Below are 20,993 nucleotides of genomic sequence, written 5' to 3'. Positions count from 1 at the left end.
CAACTCAAAAACTCTTTTCACATTTTTATTTTCGTCTTTTTCATTTTCAAATACAGAAACATTTCGTTAAAATTTAACAACGAACTCGAGTGAAACAACTAGCGAGATATTTTTGCTCATAGCATAATATTAACATCTTTTATAATACTGATTTATCAACAACTCCCTTTACCCTCATATGGATAACAAATCTTTTTTTAGTCTTTAAAATATTTACCAGTTTAATAAAATGCACATCACAGGTATATTACTGGTTAATTTGAAGTGAAGAGAAACAATGGTGGCCTTCGCCTTTCGTCGACCACCAAATCGAAAGGATTGGGTACCGGAAGCGTCATCATGACGTTGGAACTAGCGGCCGAAACTTCCTGGAATCGATATTTCCCCGTTTGGGCAGCATCGTCGTCTTCATCGTCTTGAGAATTTTGATCATCCACGATCTCTTCGCAGACGATAAAGGGACAACACAAAAGCTTCTGGTTGTAAGGGTTGGTTTCGCCGCCACCGGCCACCTCATCGCTGATGTCGAGCCTTTGCAAAGCCAGCCTGGCTTTCATTTCTTCGTCTTCCGAGATTCGTACTTCGGGGAGTTTGTCCGACAGAACGACAGTCACAAGCCGCCTAGTTTCGATGGAGGCGCTTTCAATCATATCCAAACTCTCCATCCTGAGATCGGAAGCCGTCTTGTGCCCGATGGTTGTCGACTGAATGGAACCGTCGATAGAGATGCCCGAAATCGCGTTGAAAGTGCTCGTGCGGATGTCAAAGAGCTTTTGAGGATCAGTCGCGCCGCTGACAAGATCAGCTGGCGACGTTCCGGGCCAACTGGCTACGCAAGATCTGCTGACGACATCCGGTTTCATAGCCGTTGGGATCTGGACGACGCGCACTTCTGTCTGGCTTCCCGACAAACCTCCTCGCGGGTAAAGAGCCATCTGTTGCCCAATCACTTGGAGGATGACGTCCTCGGAAGACATTTCAACCGATGAACCAGCCATCTGAAAGACATTTTGTAACAAAAACGTAATGCGCATATCAGTGTTAGCGATTGTATTTTCCGAAAAGAAAAATTGTGAAAGAGCTCTATGACGTTTTGGAGATGACAAAAACAGGAGTGCGTCAATAGCTTATTTACAAAACCGTTTCCCTTGCCAAATTTATCAACTTGGCATTGAAAACGGTAATATTTTGGGAAATTTGCCGATCCATAAAAAGGGGAAAAATATGTATGTCAAATCACACAATTCGTTAAAATCTCAATTAGATTCTGTGAAAGGAAGGAAAATATCTAATACTCTATAGAGTAATGGCACTGTGACGTCCTAGTACGTCACTCATGCTCTTTCCTATAGATAAAAAATTTGCGACCAAAATGGCGGCCATGGCCAAAGCTTCTGAGTGCTACTACTCTATTGTCACCGTGTTTCGAATATAACCGGAGAATCGGCCGGAGCTTAATCCAAGAACCGAGTATAAAGGGCGTTGAAAGAAATTCACGTTTTTGCCGCTTGGAGCGTCGTTAATTGTTTTTTATATACACATAGGAAATGGAATATAAATTTCAGCTACCAACGATAGCTCTTTAAAACGTACCACGGCGCGAGTGAAAATCAAAATTCAAAATTCATTTGATGAAATCAAATGAAATGTATTAGCTGCTTACAATGTTTGAGATTTTTATTGAAATACAACAGAGATATGGCCAAGTCTAAAAAAAGACTTTTAGGCCTACATTCCAAGTGTTTACATATATGTATCCACTTTAAAGCTTTGACTTTTTAATAACAAGGTTTAAACACGTGTAAATAGAGTTTCAAAAATTCGTGAAAATTACGTAAACGCGAACGTAGCTGTTCGAGTTTACGTCATTTTCATGAGTTGCTGAAGCTCTACAAGACTGCAAAGTCTTTTTAAAGTTATTTTAACCTAAATGAAATTAATTTCTAATATCAGAAACGAAATTACACTTAATTTATTCAAATTGTCGTTCTGCCACACCTAGAATCATAAGTAACGTAATAACAAAAAGTATGTCGATTACCAAAAATTATCAGCGAACAGATTTTCAGAGCTATTGCGCAATCAAGGATTGGTTCTCAGCACAGATGATAAAATACGCGAAAAAGTAGATTAGTCCATAAATAAAAGGGATAATATAGATAAATCCTAAACAAATTTGAAAAAAATTAAAAAACTTACTACTAACTCGTACCCAATAGGTCTTCGAGCAAAAACGTGAAACTTTAATTTTAATTTAGTTTATTACTCGAAGATCTATTGATCCGAGTTTCGCGTTTTTGCTCGAAGACCTATTGGGTACGAGTTAGTAGTAAGTTTTTAATTTTTTCAAATTTGTTTAGGATTTAGCTATATTATCCCTTTTATTTATGGACTAATCTACTTTTTCGCGTATTTTATCATCCTTCTCACAGTCCATAGGTGGTTTCTTCTATCTCAGCACAGATCCCTGCTACTACCAAGGACTATATATTCGGCTATTTTGAACAATAGCCCCGCCACATATTTCCAATTTTTAGTTCCACCTTACCAACGTACTTATTAAGGGGCACCTAATGGTGCAAAAATTATTAGCCGCAAATAATTAATTTTAAAAAGTACTTTAAGGGGGGTCGGGAAAGGGGAACAAAGGGAGTGGCGGGGCTGTTGTTACAATTCACCATATATTCTACCATAAGTAACATAATAACGATAAGTATGACACTTCCTATTGCTTTAATGCTAATTTTCTAACCGAACCTTTTTTCGGCACTGATACTCTCTTCAAGCTGTGACTTGGACTCGCGACTTACCGTTTTAGATGACTACTTTTTGATAAAAATTTAAGCCTAATATCGGAGAGCACGTTCTGGAGTCGCGAGGGGCTTTGGCTTTGTTTTGAAGCTCGCGTGCGAATCACGCGTGATAAAAAAACATGAGCTCGTGGCGCCGAGAAAAACTTTTTTAATTTTTATAATTTTAGCCTAATATTCCGCCTATCTATCGGAAACTAGATATTTCGCCTTATTGGAAGTCGCGCATATTTTACACATTAGAGGGCTCTGTGCAGTGGTGTAGTCCTAAAATAAAAAGAACCGGGGCTTTAACTGGGTACAGCCAACTTCGATTACGTGCGAAATAGAATTTGGCTGTACCGGCCGCTATAAAAGTACGTCCAACTTCGGTTTTTAGCGTGATCGAAGCTGGCCGTCCTGAGGTAACGATTTGAAATTGTTATGGTATTTTTCTACGGGCAAAATTCACACACCCTTTATTCCAGAAAAATTATATACGAAATAAAAGCAAGGGGCGCCCTGGCAAGTTGAAAAAAAGAGGCTGGGGCCCGCCCTAGAAAAATGGAAAAACCAAGGCGGGGCGGGGCCCTGCCTTTGAAAAAAGCACCGGGGTGACGCCCTGGCCCGACTACACCACTGGCTCTGTGCTAAGAAAACATTGATTACGCAATAACTATGAAAATCAGTTTGGTTGTAAATCTCGTTAATTGTCATACTTATTGTTATTATGTTACTTATTATTCTACCCAGTTCAGTTGCGAGTCCAAAAAAATGTTTGCTAAGAAAATTATCATTAAAACAATAGGAAGTGTCATACTTATTATTATTAAGCTACTTATGGTAGAACCATACTTGACTAGCCTAGGGTTTTATTTACTCATATAAGTGGAATTTAAGGAGATAGTTGGGGAATATTTGAGAGATGGGGAAAGAGCTTTATTAAAAGTAATGAAAATGGAGCTCCTTTTCGAGTAGAAAATCAGCTTGATCTAAATGAAAACAAAGTGGTTTTTAATGAGAGAGAATGAGAAAACGCCTCGTAATCAATTTGGTCGCTTTTAAGCAGCATCTCTCCGGCGGCGAAGGGGCACCTTTTATTAATAAACCCTTCAACGACAAACTGGAGAGAAAGCCGCTCGCAAAGCGGTTTAATAAATATTGGACGAAGCCCGACAAACGGCGCATAAACGGAGCAGCGCCCTTAATCGGGAAGGATATCGCCGGAACCCAACTAGGTAAAGTCACCCTCACCGAGACTAACCCCTCCTTCCAACCAAACGGGGGAAGTGTCTCTTCTACCGCCACCCCCCTACGAAGGACGCGAAACTCCGATGACGTCATTGTTACGTCGGGAAAAACGTTCTTCCCGTTTCCATGGAAACCATCTCCCCCAAATGAAGAGAAGATTAGGGCTAGCGGATGGTTTACTGAACTTGACCGAGAAAGCAAAAAAATTCCGAAAGAGAGAGAAATGGGTTTTTCTACGACTTCTCGCTAATACCGCCGTAGATAGAGGAGAGTTAAAAATAAACACGCTATGCTTGGCCCTTTTCGAAGGTTATTCATTTATTCGGTATCTACGGAAAAGATAAATGATAGTATAAGACCGTTCCGCGAAAATGTTGGTCAAGATGGCGGCCACGGTTCAAAGGCAGGGCACTATCATTTACCCCTGTAGAGATGACGACGTCATTTTATTATTATTATTATTGTGGATACGGGATATTGTTCGTTACTTCTACCATATTTAACATAATCACCCATAAATATGCCGAAAAATAATTTACGATAATGAAACCTAGCATTGATACGAAGTAAATTACGTCATTTCCAACTCCGTGACGAAAAATGCGTCATCAACTTTATAGAAGAGAAACGGAAGTTAGAGAACCGGATTTTTAAAACGTGCGGAATTCCTCGCGCGTTTTTGGCTTTAACAATCTGTACTTTAGCTCGTGCCTCGCGATCATGTGATTTCGTTTCCATGGTAACCTTTTCAATAGCGCGAGGATTATAAGAATTCTGTATTTTTGGGTCCACTTACTGCGTGTTCAACGTGAAACAAGGTCGCATTGAAATTTTATCTATGGAAATGTTATACAGAGGCATATAATGAGAAATTAATAGCGTTTTCCATTTTATTGCTCCGAATCTGTCTCTGACGTCATAGATCTCGCCCCAATCGACTAGAGTAAAACCGCAAATGGAACATAACATTAACAAATTTCCGCGCTTTGTTGTTGTTCATCGGCTAGTAATTATAATTTTCGCTTCTTGGTCTGCCATTTTGCCAACAAAACTAAAAGGACCACGCAAAAATTTGCTCCGATCTCGATCTCGATCCGTTGATCTATCGAAATCGGCAGATCGGTTTTGGGCGATCCCGGAGCACCCGAGAGTGGGAAATGGAACACGCGAAACTTGATCGGAGCAGATCCGAGCACGCGAATGGAACATAAAATGTTGATCAGAGCGATCTAGAGCGCTCGAGAGCAGTCAAATGGAAAACGCTATATGTTATGCATACAGTAATGGAATGCTACCGAGTTTGAAGTCAAAATCATAAATTAAATTTTAACCTTTACACCAATTCGTCAGTTTCAATATTGTAAACGTATTTTCAAATACCACAGGTACAGCCAACTTCAATAGTTTTGACTTTTATTTTATCGCAAATGGCCAATATGGTATTTTTGCGCAACACTAATTACCTCTCCGAGGGGACTTTGTACCCTGGAGGGGTATTACAATCACCGTGTCTGTCTGTGGGTGTGGCCCTAAATGGGTTAGAGTGTGCAATAACTGGTGGCTTTACCGGGGAGTCGGGGTCCGGCTCTTGTAACCCATAAGGGCGGTGGCGCACTGGGAGATGTTAGCTCTGATCAAATGGTCCTATCTCCACCTCCGACTTCGGTCAGGTTTGGGCTGGATACTGAACTTCGGTTCAGGCTAACGGAGAGGGTCCAGGCAAACTGGCTGCCTCGGCGGATTGGGTAGCCTGCTGTGGGGCGGCGAGCCTCCATATGCGGGCACGGCGGTCCTGTTTCCCGGCCTTTTGGGGCCCACCGGGATCTCCGGTGCCAGCTGTGCCGGGTTACTTGGGCTGCTGTGTGCTCGTCGTTCCCCTTTAGGAGCTCTTTCCAAAAGGTTTGGCTCCTTACCTTCATAGGTAGGGTGTCGGCTGGAGTTGCTATAGCATCCATTCTAAATCCCACTGCTGTGTGCGAAGTGGGGATTGGTCCACCCATTGCTGCACCTTCTGCTGGGTTGAGTGGCTTGCGTCAAAGGTGCGACCATCAGTAGTGGGGTTCTACTACCCATGCTGGATTTGTCACCTGTCCGGGCTTGGGGACGCTGGCGTAGGGCACTATGATGATAGGCCTCCGGTGGTATGGTCTTTGTTACTAGGTACACCGGGCTATAAATTCTGACACACTGTGGGTCTGTCTGTCTGTCTGTCCTGCGAACGCGTTCGTATTTTCCGTGCAAAGGTTAATCTTTGCGTACGCAGTTTCTCCAAATTTCTGCGTTCGCAGTTTCTCGAAGGGTTGGCAAAACCACCGTGTGACGGTGAGCGTTAACGGATTCATTTGCGGTTTGGTTTGGTTTGGATGGTGTTTTTTCGCTCACTGTCGTGACGGTTTTAACTCAGTTTGATTGGGTATTTCGTTATTGTAATGTTTAGGCATAGGTTGTGAATGTTGAGTTCGTGTTATGATGGTTGTGGGTGTTGAGTTTGTTGTGTTTGTGTTATGATGGTTGTGTTTGTGGTGTTTGTGTTATGACGGTTGTGGATGTTGTGTTTGTACGGGCGTTTTCTCTCCAACTTCTTCTTAATGACTTTGGGACGGACCGAGTGCTGAGTGTTATGCAACCTCTCAACGTCCAATGGCAGGGTTTCCACCAATTTTACACGGTATGCATCTTAGTATCAATTTGCGATTTATTGGCGCCGGCCGGGAATCGAACCCGGGTCTACTGCGTGCAAGGGATTTACTCTAACCACTTAGCCACCGACGCTTGTTAAGATATGGTTTTTTTTCTAAAACAGCTTTGGCGAAAGTGTTTTAAGCAGTTTATTACTAACGTTCATTTTCCCTGTACCATTATATTTTTTTGATATGTATAAAATTCTTAATTGTGGAAATTGATCAATTTGTAGTTAAATACGATCGTCGTCAGGAATCGAACCCGGGGCACATTCTTAGAACGCGGACGTTTCACCGATGAGCCATTGACGTTTACACTTCTATCGTTCAAATACTAATAAAACCGGGATAAAAAAAACGTAATATTTGTTTGGGTGGGAAGATTATAATCACCTTAAGTAGATGTTTATTTTGTTTTTAAAGTCTACATTTTTTACGTATGAAAATTTAAAGGTCAAATCTTGTTTTAGCGCAGTCAGCAGATAAGATAAAGGGTAGAACCCGTTAGTTTTTTGTAATTTATTTAGTTTTTTCAGTCGTATATTCTTATCTATTGGGTTTAGCGTATTTGTTTTCAAGCTTAATAATTCATTTATTAACAAAATATCGAGTTGGTCTGGTTTTCAACTCGGTCGTAATTTATTTTAAACGTTTTCTCGACTGATTAAGATGTTTAATGCAGTTCATCAATTGGGTTCGTTTGTGTTTATTTATAAAGAACCCTAACTATTCCCTCTACGGTCATTTATTGATATACGTTTAGTCAAGTGGCTTTCTGTGCTTTGTGAATGGTAAGTTTTTCGCTTCTTGTTAATAAGTTTTTTGTTGGTGTGGATATTTGGATATCTACGATTCCTAATGCAGTCATTGATATCCTGGGTGTGCGAGTCATTATATGATATTGGAAATTGGGCGGTTTTGTTCTTTTTCATGCGGTATGTGTCACAACGTCAACAGGATGGCTACGACAGTCTACGAGTCGTCCACTACCAGATATCTACGGTATCTTCATCAAGGGCGAACGTTGAAATAAAATGAGCGTTAACTATGCGGCAAGTAATTCGTAAGCGAGAAAAATACAAATACCCTCTGTAGATATTTCTTTCATTAAAATTGGCTTCGTATTACATTTAACTGATAAAATTGTTCTGTAAATAGGGTTAAATTCAATTGTGCGTTGTTCTAGTTCGTCTAACTCACTGTTGTAACTACTTTATTTATAATATTCTGAATAAATTAAACTCAGTTGTTTCGTCTCAATTATTTTAATTATAATTAAATTGTATACCGTGCGGGATTGAACCGGAATTACGTTTTTAGTAAACAACTCAAAATTGCGGATATATATCTTTAAGGGTTAACTCGAGGGATTAATACCACTAGGAACAATGCTTCCGAGGAGAGGGATATTTTGGCTTGCCAACTTGTTTTAAGAACACACTGCCTTATTCTTATTTTTGAAACCGATAGATGGCGGTAATGTTATTGAAACTGGCAAATTCTGTTCATTTGGTAAAAAAATGTTACCAAACCCTATACCATGTCGAGATTTATGCTTATTCGAAATCTTTACCGAATACCATTCGTCGAGATTTCGAAGTTCGGAATCTAGTTTTCGATCGAAAATTCGATTTCGAATATTTACAGAATAGGCTCCCTGATAATGTCCATATAGTTCGATAAATCTCCGAAAAACTTGGATTCAATCTACTTTCGACCTTCTGACGCCTGTAGAAGTAGTGTTCAACGCGCGTAACATCGCCACTCACGGAGAAGTCGACATTTCGTTAATTTTAACGACATCGAGAAACAAAGGCTTTTTAACGCTCAACGTGTTCTTTTCCATCGACTAAAGCCACGTTCACACTTACCAATAGAATCGCTTCGTTTAGATAACTAGTTTCCAAAACCAGCGTGAGAAATCGCTTCGTGTTGGTTCGGGAAGCAAATCGTCCAAGTCGGTTCGCTTAGAATCACTTTCAGAACGATAAGGCGGGCAAGTAAAATTGCTCGTAATTTGCAAAATAATGGGAATAAAATTCTAAATAATGTCAAGTAATATTACAGTATGTATAGTAAACATGATTAACAAATTGTTTTGGGATACATTTTAGAATTTTCAAAATTCTAGTCATAATTTGAAATGGCGTTAAGCCTTGGCTATAAGCGAACCGGGGTGAAGCAATTTTGCACGTGTGAACTAAGAATTATCGTCGGCGGTCAAAACTGGCATTCAAACTGACCTAAACTGGGTTTTAGGCTCTAGTGTGAACGTGGCTTAAATGACACACCGAGAGAAGAACATTTTGAAAAGGAATTTTTCCAAAAGTGGCGCCATGGAATCAATGGGAGGTAACGCGTTGATTTTCGTCATCCGCTCTCTCAGTTGGACAAGATTGGAAGAGAAATCGATTCGCGGCCGATAATTACACGAAGTGTCACCGCAATTTAATCGTCGAACAGGCCGCCGGAAGCGGAAGGTTCCTTCGCGTCTTTTGTCATTTATCGGGTCAGGTGAACGTGACAAGGCCGAAAAAAGCGCGTTGGAAATTAGCTAGCGACTTCGCACGCGTCGACGGACTAAATTGAACGGCTGTCAATATCGGAGCCCGAACGTGTTTCGATAATTCTTTAAAGCGTTGGTTGGCTGGATTGCGTCAATGGTGCGCCATAATGGCTTCCGCGTGTGACTTTCCTCACCTGTCCGCCATAGTGACGAGTCTTTTGTGGTCTTTCTTACCGGGTATAATGGTATATAAATTTGGATGAACTTACGAAAATTCAATATAAATCAAATTTAACGAATTTCTCTTTCGCCCGTCCAGTGGTGGTACAAAGGGCGCTATGCGCGTTTCAAACTTAGAGGTTATAGGTTTATGGTTTAATACAGGGTGTTTCAGAAGTCAGTGCAATAAATTTGAGGTGTTATAGGGGTTGAGTAAAGAGAGCGTTAAAGTTTGGCCTAAAAACGCCTAAATGTAAGCTTTCAACTAACATAAGAACCCAGATAGAAAACCGGTTTTAAAGGGATAGTAGTAAAATTTCCCACTACCCCTTTAAAACCGGTAGTTAAATATTTTCACTTTATTACATGATTAAAACATTTATAACAAGTTGGCAAGCCAAAATATACCTCTCCTTGGAAGAGTTTCTAATTTTCAGTGAAGTGTACAATGTATCCGTGGTTCTGTGGTAGAATGCTCACCTGACGTGCAGGAGGGCTCGGGTTCGAATCCCGCCCGGTAATAACGCAAATTGAAAAATATTTATACTACACCCAATGACAACAAAAACGGGCTCTTTTGCCCCGAAAATGCCTGACAGACAGACCCACAGACAGACAGACAGACAGACACGGTGGTTGTATAACCCCTCCTAGGGTACAAAGTCCCCTCGAAGAGGTAAAAATTCGACTAGTTTCGGCGCTATTAGTGCCATTGTCAAGGCTAATAATTTATAATCTGATAGCGTAAGGATAGAACGTACATATATGTTTAATCCATAAAACTTATTTGACAGATTTCAGAATTACGTTTTTTTCACGCGTCAATACCTTTACATTTGATCCGGTATAGCAGGCTGAGCATGGACCAAGAATTTAAGGGGACTCACTGTTCCCGATATTTTGACACGGTAGGCGTGGCCTAAATCGGAAGGCTTACTGAGGTACATCAGCCGCTTTGAAGCGCCTCAAGAATTGTGTTCAACTATCACTGCGAGTTGGGGCTTAAGAGGCAGTACGTGTATGATACGTGCGATAAAGTTAGGTTAGACTTACAAGGTGTTAGTTCATTAAATTTTTTAAATTTAGAAATGGATTCCAGTAAATTTGATTAAAACTCAGTCATAAGCGGCTTACTGATTATTTTTACTTAATACAATGGTTAATTATCATTACTTAAACTTTTAAAGGCCCATTTTAAAAAATAAAAAAACTTACTAAGTCTAATCATTTAGCCGACAACAACGGCACAATTTTTTCAAAATTGAACGTGAACGCTCCAGCTTCTCTATGAAATCGACTTCAGCGCCGGCAAGTTGGTCTTCTTTGTACTAAAATTACCCGTGATTTTCCTATTCCCAGTATTAACGCGTGCTTTCTTAACCCTGAACAGTGAGTCCAGTAAGACTCTTGGTCCATGGGCTGAGTTACCTGCATTTATACCCTAACATGGCGGCGCATATTCACGCGTAAAATGAATTTTAAAATCCACCAATAGCTAAGTTAAATGGAAATTTTTTAAAATTCCTTGCGCTATTGAGAAGGGTTACCATAGAAACCAAATTTCGAGACCGCCAGGCACAAGCTAAGCTACAAATTGCCAAAGCCAGAAACACGCGAGGAATTCTGGGCGAATTCAAAATCGGCTTCATTAACTTCCGTTAACCATCTACAACATTTATGACGCTTTTTTCGTCACGGAGTTGGATGTGAACAAAGATCGTACTCTAGATTTGAAATCCCTGCCTCGCGCCTAGTCAACGCCGAAAAAATTTGCTCCCTAGTTACTATGGTAACCAATTATCGATAGCGTACTACAACAACCGCAGGAGGCAGATTTTTCGGAGGTCACGGGTCTGAAGTGGGTAATCGCTTCTTTACAAAACCGACAATCGGAAGGCTCTCTGAATTCGAATCTAGGGTACGGAATTTTATATTATACCAAACGTAATAGATTGTTTTCTGGTCTTAAGAAATCCGTTACCATGGTTACGAACAGAGATATCGCGTGAAATTCACTTCCGCAGGTTCAGTGCTACCAGGGGCGCGTAAAAATTCTAAGAAGGAATTCTTCTATTGAGAAGAATTCTTCATGATAACTCGCTAAAATGCGTCAAATGTAAAAAGATTCTTCTAAAGATGGCGGCTTACGAAAACGACACGAACGTTGTAAACTAAGCCTTGGACAATAAATGTTATTTTACACGAGTTCACTACAATATATGAAGGAAGGAAGAAAACATTTGATTTAAAAAGAAATGTTTCATCGGAAATCAACTAACCATTCTGTATTCTCTGAAATTCATTCCGCATCAAGTAAACTGATTAGAATATTAGCTGCCATTTTATTTATAATTTCCCCCTTTTTGAGCAAGTGAGAATGCTCAGAGGCATTCTCACTCTTCTCAAGAGAATTCGTGAGAAGAGATTGCGTCCCCTCCTGTGAAAAGGACCGTCAAAATTTTGAGAAGTGAGAATTCTCATTATCAAGGGAAGAATTCTTAGAATTTTGACGCGCCCCAAGGCCTTCTAATTAGATTTAGTGCATATGAAAAATTTCTTAGTATTTAAATACTAAGAAATTTTTAATACGCACTTAATCTAATTTATTTGTGTGTACTTTCCTGGTAACCACCACGTGCAAATTTTGTCTTTCTTGCGGTTTTTTTTTGCCGATCACGTGGTTAAAATCGCACAGTCTCGGAGTAGGAAATTAAGGTCTAAGGAATTCTCAAGTATTTATGATTTTATATTTCCCATAATTTAGTATAAATTTGGGGAATAATGTAAAAGATAAATACTTGTATCAGCAGGACTACTCATTATTAAAAATCCACCGAAGTTTTCTAGACACAATTTTTTTAATTAAGCTTTGGTAAAAGGTGTAATTTTATTTTGCTGTACAGAAATTCAAAATTGCCGAGTTCGCTGGCGCAGGAGAGCGACATCTAGGGAATTTTGGGAAATCTATGCTTCCACCCCCTTTATTTTGTAACTCCAGGTTTAGTATTTAGAGGGCAGTGGAAGGGGAAATGCAAAACCATAACCCCTGAAGAACGAGAAACAAAGCACATAAATCCCCAAGATTTGCTTCCGAAATCGGCACATGCTAATATTAGGGTTACTTATGACAATACAATTTTAGTTCGCGCTAGTGATTTAGGAGCAAAGTAGCCTTTGGGTACAGTTCTCAGGATCTGGAGCGCGCCAACAATACATTTCGCCTCCTCTGACGTCTCCAAAATTCCGGAAATTTTGTTTCCTCCATTTTAGCTTACTACGGAGGAAAAATAATAAGAAGAACCAACTCAGCCTATTTCTTGCGGCTGGTAGCACTGTTTATAATATTTTATCCGAAAGATAACGAGATGGCGCTATGCGTTTTACGTCTGCTCTCCCAATTTGTAATATTTTCAGTAATAACCGTTATCATTAAAATATATGAAAAACTAGATGACGCTAGTGTCGCTTTCCAAAAACACATTTAAGTTTCTACAATTTCAGCTGAATTCATTTATTGAAACCTGCTATTTTTAATGAACCTAAAATGATAAATTTTAAAATGAGATTTAGAAATAAATAGATTCAATTGAGGTTAGTCAATGGAAAAGCTCGGAGCTATTGAGACATTTATATTTGTTACTGTTCAATGATTACCTTCAAGCCCAAACTTAAACTTCATAACTTCATCGGTGCATCAACTAACCATTACTTTTCCTAAAACAATTCTTTGCAATCAGATACCTATAAAGGGGGATATTTAAAATTAATCCAATTAAGTAGATTAAAATTCTAAGCCTTTTTCCCCTCGAGATCGAAATATCCCTTAAGTATTAAAGAGAAATGAACGTTCTACTGTTCATTTTAGTGGTATTAAGTCAAGGAATTTACGATTCTAAACCGGTAAATTAATAACTTTCAACTCCAGTGTTGAACGCAACATAAACAGAAAACCTCCGAATAATAACCAACGCGTAGCGATAAATCCTTAACACGAAACATGTGCCTTCGCCAGTTCGACTCTAATTCCATCGGCCGCGAATTTCCCGCCAAATCGCGGATTGGTACAACCCAAAATTTATAGTCTATTACTCCGATTAAAGATGTAAAATTTAAAAATTACTACCGCGTACGGATATTTCCCTACTGATAAACCATATTTTATCGATGAAATAGTATTAGAAAATCAATATATGACGGTCTTCGTCCATAACTATTTTTTCTTCTCAAATATTTTTTTTTAAATCAATGGGAACCCGTGTAGGTACATGTTTCGAGCGAATAACATTTTCGATAACATTAACAAAAGAGGTAGATGAATGTAGTTCTCCCTAAAGAGATATCTTATCTACTTCTGATAATCGCTAGGCCTTGGTTAAAACACCCACCTTCTGATTGGGGAAACGGATTAAACCGAGGGAAGAGAGTGTTAGAAATTGAACTTACCGGCGGCGAGGATGGCTTTCGGCACAAACTCTAACGAAGGCGGAATCGTGCTTCCCCGCCAAACACCAAGATACGCTATTTCACTTGGCTTACGATCTACATAGTCGCATCGGGCCCGCTGAGTTCTCTTCGCGCTCCGAGCTGAGATGCGTGAACGACCCCCTCCCTCAACCGCTCGTTCGATCCGAGAAAGCCAGCAGCGCCTCTGGCGACCGAGAACGTAGTTCGCCGAAAAAACCTTATTGCATTTTGGTTGTTATATTGTTTTCCATTATGAGACCAACCCAATAAAACCCAACGGACGATGGCCTTTATCAATAAAACATTTTCCATTTTCCACTGAATTTTCCATATACATTACCTTGATTCGAAACAAAACTGTGTTTTTTTTATATAAATATAAATATATCACTTCGTGAGAAATATTCATCTCTTAAAATTGCCATTGTTATTCGCCTTCTCAGGCGAATGTTGCTATAGCGACTTTCTAAAACTATTAGATTATCCAAATATTGTTTTTAAACAAATAAATTGAAAACTGCCTCGAGCAGTTTAATTTTTACCTCTCAGATTGATACTTCTATCAAAGAGTATAAAAACTACGTAACCTAGAGATATAATGACGGTCGAAAGCAGTAAAGGAAGTTGTAGCAACCGGGGGGGGGGGGGGGAAGGCACTCAGTGAATTTGCACTTCAAATTTCGGTACCGCAGCGCCACTACGGCAGTTTTTAGTACAATAAATAATAATACCGGAGAAAAATGGCAGTTACGGTGTTGCGGAGGTGCTAAATTTGGCATTTTGGATATTTAATTGTCTAATATCTGTCAATTCAAAAAAGTGACAGTAATTGGTTACTGTTTCGTGATTTTTTTAGTTAGAATTTGTGGATTCGTTGTTTCGGTGTTTATTTAAAAAAATTGAAGAATAAGGCGTTTGTTTTCTAACCTTGCCAAGTCCTAAAGGTAGCCAAGTCCTTAAGGAATTTTCAAGAATGTTGAACTAAATCAAAATGATTGCCACTTAAAACTGCCGTAGTGGCGCTGCGGTACCGAAATTTGAAGTGCAAATTCACTGAGTGCCTTCCCCCCGGTTGCTACAACTTCCTTTACTGCTTTCGGCCGTCATTATATCTCTAGGTTACGTAGTTTTTATACTCTTTGCTTCTATCATAATAGATATTACTTACTTTTGATAACGTGGAACTTACGTTGCGTGTTTAATTTTGACTTTAATCAATATATAAGAAGGTTTTTGCATAATTAATATATAACCGAAGTGAAAGGTTTTTTTTGCAAAAAAGTTCACCACGCGATTACTTTTAATACCCGTGTAAAATGTTTAAACTCAACTGCGTAGGAATAAGTACTAATTAATAAATCATTTTCCCTCTGTAAAAGTTTTAGAAAATCACTATATGATGAATTTTAAAATCCACCAATCACTAACGACGTAAGTTAAATGGATAATTCTTAAAATTCCTGGCGCTATTGAGAAGGGTTACCATAGAAACCAAATCTCGAGACCGCCAGGCACGAGCTAAGCTACAAATTATCAAAGCCAGAAACGCGCGAGGAATTCTGGGCGTATTCAAAATCGACTTCACTAACTTCCGTTAACCATCTACAACTATGTAATTTTTTTAGTAATTCGAGACTGAAAATATGTTCATATATTTCATTGAAAAATTAATTTTAATTAAATACGATTAAATCTACATTAGTAGCAATGTATAATACATCTATATATGCTCTATAAAATATTTCTTAAAATCTAAATGGGTTCGTTTCAAGGAAGACATGATTTCGGTCACAATGGGATAAATTTTACAATCCAGAATCATTCGGGGGACAGTTTTGGCGAACTTCAAAACGCTCGGAGAAAAACGCGTCTAATATTGGTTTCAATCGATATAGTTTTTAAGCCTAGGCTAAAGAATACTAAAGTTAATTTTACAATGATCAAAGAACGGCTAATGACATACGGAGCTCAAGGTTGAAAACAATTTCCGTACGATCATATTAATTTAGAGTTGTAAGTCGGAAAATTTTCCGGAAAAAAGGTTTTTATTCCAATATTAGCCTAGTACTGTTCGCAAATTTAAATTTCGCGACATTTTCGGCTCATTTAAAACTAAACCTCTAGACAAGTCTAGAATAAAAACCCTTAAAAGGTAATATATGTTTTAATTTTTAATTCGGAAAATGGGAAATTTTCCGCATTTAATTTTTTCGGAAAATGAACAACTCTACATTCATTTGTGATAATTGTGTGAAAAACAGGCTTCGGGTATAAATGTAGAAGACTCGTAAGTTAATTAAAAAACGGCGCGTGTTTTGATAAATACAATTATCGATTGACGCGATCCCGAAATAGAGCCCAACGAGGACAAGGACCACGATGAGTGGCTATTTTAAGTAGGAACAGTCACTAATTTTACCAGGCGGGATCGACATTTTCAAAGGGGGAATAGTATCGTTGGAAATTGTAATTAGATACAGACGACGAATTAATTTCAATTACGGATATCTACGTCTATATTTAGCGCTTCTAAAATTTCGTATTTAGAAAATATATAATATTCGGGCGCAATATAAAATTAAACACGTTCGAAAGAAAAACTTCGTTCGAGCTAAAGTTTTCACGACTACGAATGACTAAGAAGATTTCGTAAAATCTTAGGCACAAAATCAATCTAGTTATAAAGTATAATGTACGTTGGGATATGTATTCGGGCGGGTCATAAAGAATGGTAGACCTTTGGAGAGTAGGGATCCGTTTGACGAACGAAATGTCAGGCGAACTAGCGTATCTTCCACCAAGCCAAGGCGGACAAGACTAGAAGAGTCGTCGACACGCTGTTTATCGTGGCTCCAGCATCCGGATCCCGAAGATGTAATTTGCGATGGTGAAGATCCTGAACCGGTCGGTAATTGTCCACCATGAAAGGCGAAGAGCTGGAGTTTCCGAAGTGCGTCTTGCGGAAGGCTTTCAACTAATAACAACGACAAAGAGCTCGTTTTAAACTCAAGGACGCCGAGAGGGCAGTCAACGACCGAGGCTACCTGTTTCTTCCCAATGTTCACCGGGTTGTAGAAGAGGGTCCATTTGACAGCCTCGCTGCAAATGGGTGTCGTTAAGGAACCGTCGTAGCAGACGAATTTTTCTCGATTTCTGGGCAGCAAGTCGTCCAAAAGCAGGTCCTTGTTTTCCAGTTTCTTCGTCTTCTTCTGGTACACTATGTGCTCCAAATTCTTCGTGATGGGGTACAGCTCTTCGTTGTCATTCTCCGTCTCCTACGATGTGGTAAAACAGCTTTAAGACTGGGATAGTCGGGGGAAAATAAGGACAAAAATACCCTGAAGAAGATGCCCAAAACGGCGAGTCCATCTGGTTGTTCGAGCGCGTCTTCCAGTGTGTCGTACTTTAAGTTACGGTGGACCAAATGAACCTGTGCACGTTCAAAGAGACAGTTTTAGTGATATCAGGTCTTTTGTTTCTAAATACCAGCTAGAGACTCTGACACCACCCTTAAGTAGGGCGAGCGGGGCAGTGGCCCAGGGTGCCAAAGTTTTAGCGGCGCAAAATCAAAGATTTTCATTTAAATTGGATATTGAAAAATTAAAAAATTTCTACCCAAGGTTCTCGGGGCGCCATTTTGTTTTTTTTTCCCAGGGCGCCATTTGGGCTAGGTACGGCTCTGCGGAAGTTATAGCGATTTCCACTGGGAAGCTCCGAGAGCGCCCCGAAATCGATTTCGACGTCACAGCTCGTGTCGAGATTTCCAAGGATCGCGGTCGAGCGAGTCTCCCAGTGAAATACAACCTCGTTTTAAGAGCAACTCTCGGGGCGAGTATTTTCCAGCGAAATACGCGGAAAGTCATGGCGGACAATAATATTGTATTCCATAAACTTTATTAATCATCCATGGTTAGGCCTAGGCGTAAAGAAGAACTTACTTCATTTTCAGAGTAGAAATAAACCATATCCTCTATTTATCATATTATTTTAGGCCTTTATACTATTTTCGGCGTTTGCCTTAAAAGAATTGCCTCTATTTCTTCGTCGGAACTATCCGAAGACGATTCTATAAACAAATAAGCAGCCCGAATATTTATTGTCCTATCTAGTTCCGCCATTTTTAAAAATCACGAAAACCGCTCGAAATCTGTCGATCCGTCGAATTTCTCGGATCAAAATTTTCGCTCTCAGAGCACTCGCTGTGAGAGCGAGATTGCCAGTGGAAGACACAGATCTCGTCACGAGCTGCTCTCGATTTCCCAGTGGAGGACGAAATCTCATCACGAGCGCTCCCGGAGCGCCCGAAATCCCCCAGTGCAAATCGCTATTTGAAAACCATCAATCGGAAAGTTTTCCGAATTTGAATCTAGGGTACGGAATTCACGGGCCTTTAGATTTATTAACGTTTATTTTTATACCTAAGTAAGATAATGCGCTTCTAGTGATAGGTTATTTCAAATTGAGAATGTAGTATGATAATTAATACCTCCATTGGAAATGCATTTCCGTGGAACAAGTGTTCGGAGCCACGGTCATTTTCGGCTCCCCAATGGAAATGAAGCTGTTCGAACTTGTACACGCTGCTAAACAGACATCCTCCGCTGATGGTCGACACTGACTTCTTTTCCGTCATTTGAACTAGAGAACAATAGGCGCTTAAATAAAACATCTTCCCAGAAATTGCCAAGAAGTAATATATCCGACAACCAGGACTCATAAGTTATTATTTATATAGTGCTTGTTGAAATATTAGAAAACTGGAAACTTTCTCGAACGTAACATCGGTTTTTTGCTAAGCCTTAACATACCAAAAAAGTTATCTTGGTTTAAAGGAAACACTTGTTGCATACCGTACTGCAAAAGTAATATGTTTAGTTCTAAAGGAATGAGTTTTCATCTTTTTCCAAAAGATAATTTTATACGAAATGAATTAACTCTGCCTCCATGAGAAGCTTTAAAATTGCCCGGTATTATAAAATATTACATATAATTTAATTATTTATACCATAAGAGGATGATAATAATAATAATATTATCTTCTTATACTTAGTTTTAGCATATATATTTTACCTTAAAATATATTATCGAAAATTAACATTAGTATGTTCCTTATACACGTGAGCCGACGCGTTTCTTATCTGACGCAAAATTCTCATGAGGACAAAAACGTGTCTCTACTTGGCTTAAATATGACTTTTTGGCTAGCCATTCTAACCGTTTAACCGACCGACCGGAAATAGCGTCTTCCCAGATGAATTTGGAGAAGGGAGTAGAAACCGAGTATCTTTTATTGAAGCGTCCATTTAATGGGTTATCAGTGGTCTAGTCAGCGTAATAATAATAATCAGGTAAGCTAATAGCCAAGTTCTAAGTCAAATAGTTTAATCGCGTTGGAAGGGGGTGGAAAGCCCTACAAGCCACTAGAGCCAACAGCTCCCTACACTTACTATAACCATTAACCTCAGTAAGTTTCTACGGAGAGGGGAAGCCGAAAAGCTCGGAGAAAACCCGTCTAACCAGCGTGGAGATAACTTCCAAACTACGAGTTTTCACCCAGTGCCACAAGCAGGGATTGATCCCGGCTCTTCTTGCTGCGAGGCGAGAGTGCTAACCACTTCGTTACCCAACTTATAGACTCAATAGACTTAGGTTGATGTCCGTCGCAATGGACAATGTGGGGTAAGAAAATATCAAGAAAAAAGCTAATTACTGGTATGTCCGTTGTTCCATAGTTCCGGATTGTGCATCTTCATAGTATAGTTGGCAAACTTGATCTCTCCGAGGGTCTTGTCGAGGTGGGTCGTGGTGATATTAACTGGAGACTGCCTGTTGCCAGCGCAAGAAGGATACATCTCGGGCCATTTATCGACTCCTTGGTCACCCTTATAATCCCATGCCGTCGTCGGGCCGCAAAAAGACGCCCAGATGGAAGCTGTACCATCAAACAACAAAAGCAAACGAAAATTAGCTTTTTCACTCTACCTAGAGCCACGACTACGAACAATACCAAAACGCGACGCAAAAACACGTGATCAAATTTAAAATAAAAAAAAAACACACACACATTTTAGAAAAATTTAAAAAAAGCGAAAACCAATAATTCATTTCGTGGTGTCGCTAGATGGCGACTTAGTCTGCGCCTTTTACGCGAAATCATCTTTTAATCATGTGCAATAAATGTTGGTGTAAACATGGATTTAATCCATGGTGTAAAGTACATTTTAAGGTAAAGATAAGGCCTGATAGGCTCCGTGCAACCATAATTTATAATACTTCTTACCATAAGTCAATAATATCGTTCCATAAGTTTGTCAATTCGGGGAATATTTTACTGAGAGCTAGTAATGTAGTGACGTCATCAAAACAAGAAAATATCCCCCTAGCGAGGCGCTGTCAAAGGCTACGTGTGACGCGTTAGCAAGCGGACGCAAAACTGCGACGAAGCCCGTAATGCAGTCTGTCTTGTGAATAGCTATCGGTAAAACTTTGGCATGTGAAGATTAGGATGTGTCACACTTACGTAACAATATTATACACTTATAGTCTTACGAGATAAGTATTAATTAGGTTAATTAAAATGAAACGCATACTTTCGCAGGCTTTAGACAGTTGCGAATGGGGACTAATTTTACGTACACCGCATAACGGCCTAAAATTTACCTTTTGAAATTCATTTGATCAAGGATACCTTCGCGCCTGTTTCAATTCGTAGGTTGTTCTTGGGAGTGACCTATTTTCGTAACCACGGTAGCGCGTTTGGGATGGCCATGACATTAAGACACCCATGGTGGTTACGTGATTATTTACCAAACAGGATCATGTGTTGTTTTGCCTCGTGACCTTTGCCGAAGAATTATGTCATGGGCCGCGTTCATTGACGCTCAACGGAGGGGAAATTGTGAATTAACCATTGATCTCCGTTTGCAATCGTGACGCCACGTCTGTTGAACGCTTTTTTGCGATTGTTGAAAATTTTATCAAATATCGTCTGTCGTGTCGTCTGCAACTCGCCTTCCCGCGTGCTGTGACGTCACGATTGCGTTTATCAACAAAATAACCGGCTCTTCCAGCCGCTTATTTCGT

At 39.6% G+C, this 20,993-nt stretch overlaps 2 protein-coding genes across 8 annotated transcripts in view; both read right to left on the bottom strand.

Moving 5' to 3' along the window:
* Positions 1 to 13: 13 nt before the first annotated feature.
* On the bottom strand, positions 14 to 14,471 carry LOC149934739 (uncharacterized). Of its 7 annotated transcripts, none has more exons than XM_090154882.1 (3): positions 13,890 to 14,164; positions 13,101 to 13,187; positions 14 to 998 (listed from the first exon to the last, which is right to left on the bottom strand). In XM_090154882.1, exon 3 carries the CDS (start codon positions 996 to 998, stop codon positions 255 to 257), a length of 744 nt encoding a protein of 247 aa, XP_090011008.1. In that variant the 5' UTR covers positions 13,101 to 13,187; positions 13,890 to 14,164; the 3' UTR covers positions 14 to 254. The 7 variants fall into 7 exon arrangements, 6 of the variants coding, with proteins under 6 accessions (XP_090011008.1, XP_090011011.1, XP_090011010.1 ...); XR_016472400.1 differs by lacking the exon at positions 14 to 998 and adding an exon at positions 12,909 to 12,985 and having other exon boundaries at positions 13,890 to 14,167; XM_090154885.1 differs by lacking the exons at positions 13,101 to 13,187; positions 13,890 to 14,164 and adding an exon at positions 14,453 to 14,471.
* A 1,085-nt stretch (positions 14,472 to 15,556) lies between these two features.
* The window catches only part of LOC149934738 (carbonic anhydrase-like), a 32,508-nt gene continuing 27,071 nt past the window's right edge, over positions 15,557 to 20,993 (bottom strand). Inside the window, exons 2-6 of the mRNA XM_090181113.1 lie at positions 19,621 to 19,842; positions 18,397 to 18,548; positions 17,248 to 17,340; positions 16,955 to 17,185; positions 15,557 to 16,884 (exon numbers count right to left, since the gene is read on the bottom strand). Coding sequence (XP_090037239.1) covers positions 16,693 to 16,884; positions 16,955 to 17,185; positions 17,248 to 17,340; positions 18,397 to 18,548; positions 19,621 to 19,842 — 890 coding nt within the window. The 3' untranslated portion in view covers positions 15,557 to 16,692. The remainder of the gene's footprint in view (positions 16,885 to 16,954; positions 17,186 to 17,247; positions 17,341 to 18,396; positions 18,549 to 19,620; positions 19,843 to 20,993) is intronic.

This window comes from Leiobunum rupestre, chromosome 7 (assembly GCF_980474605.1).
Source record: "Leiobunum rupestre chromosome 7, qqLeiRupe1.1.hap1, whole genome shotgun sequence".
NCBI lineage: Eukaryota > Metazoa > Arthropoda > Arachnida > Opiliones > Sclerosomatidae > Leiobunum > Leiobunum rupestre.
The sequence above is the reverse complement of the archived record's forward strand: the minus strand, read 5'-3'. Positions and strand labels throughout refer to the sequence as shown.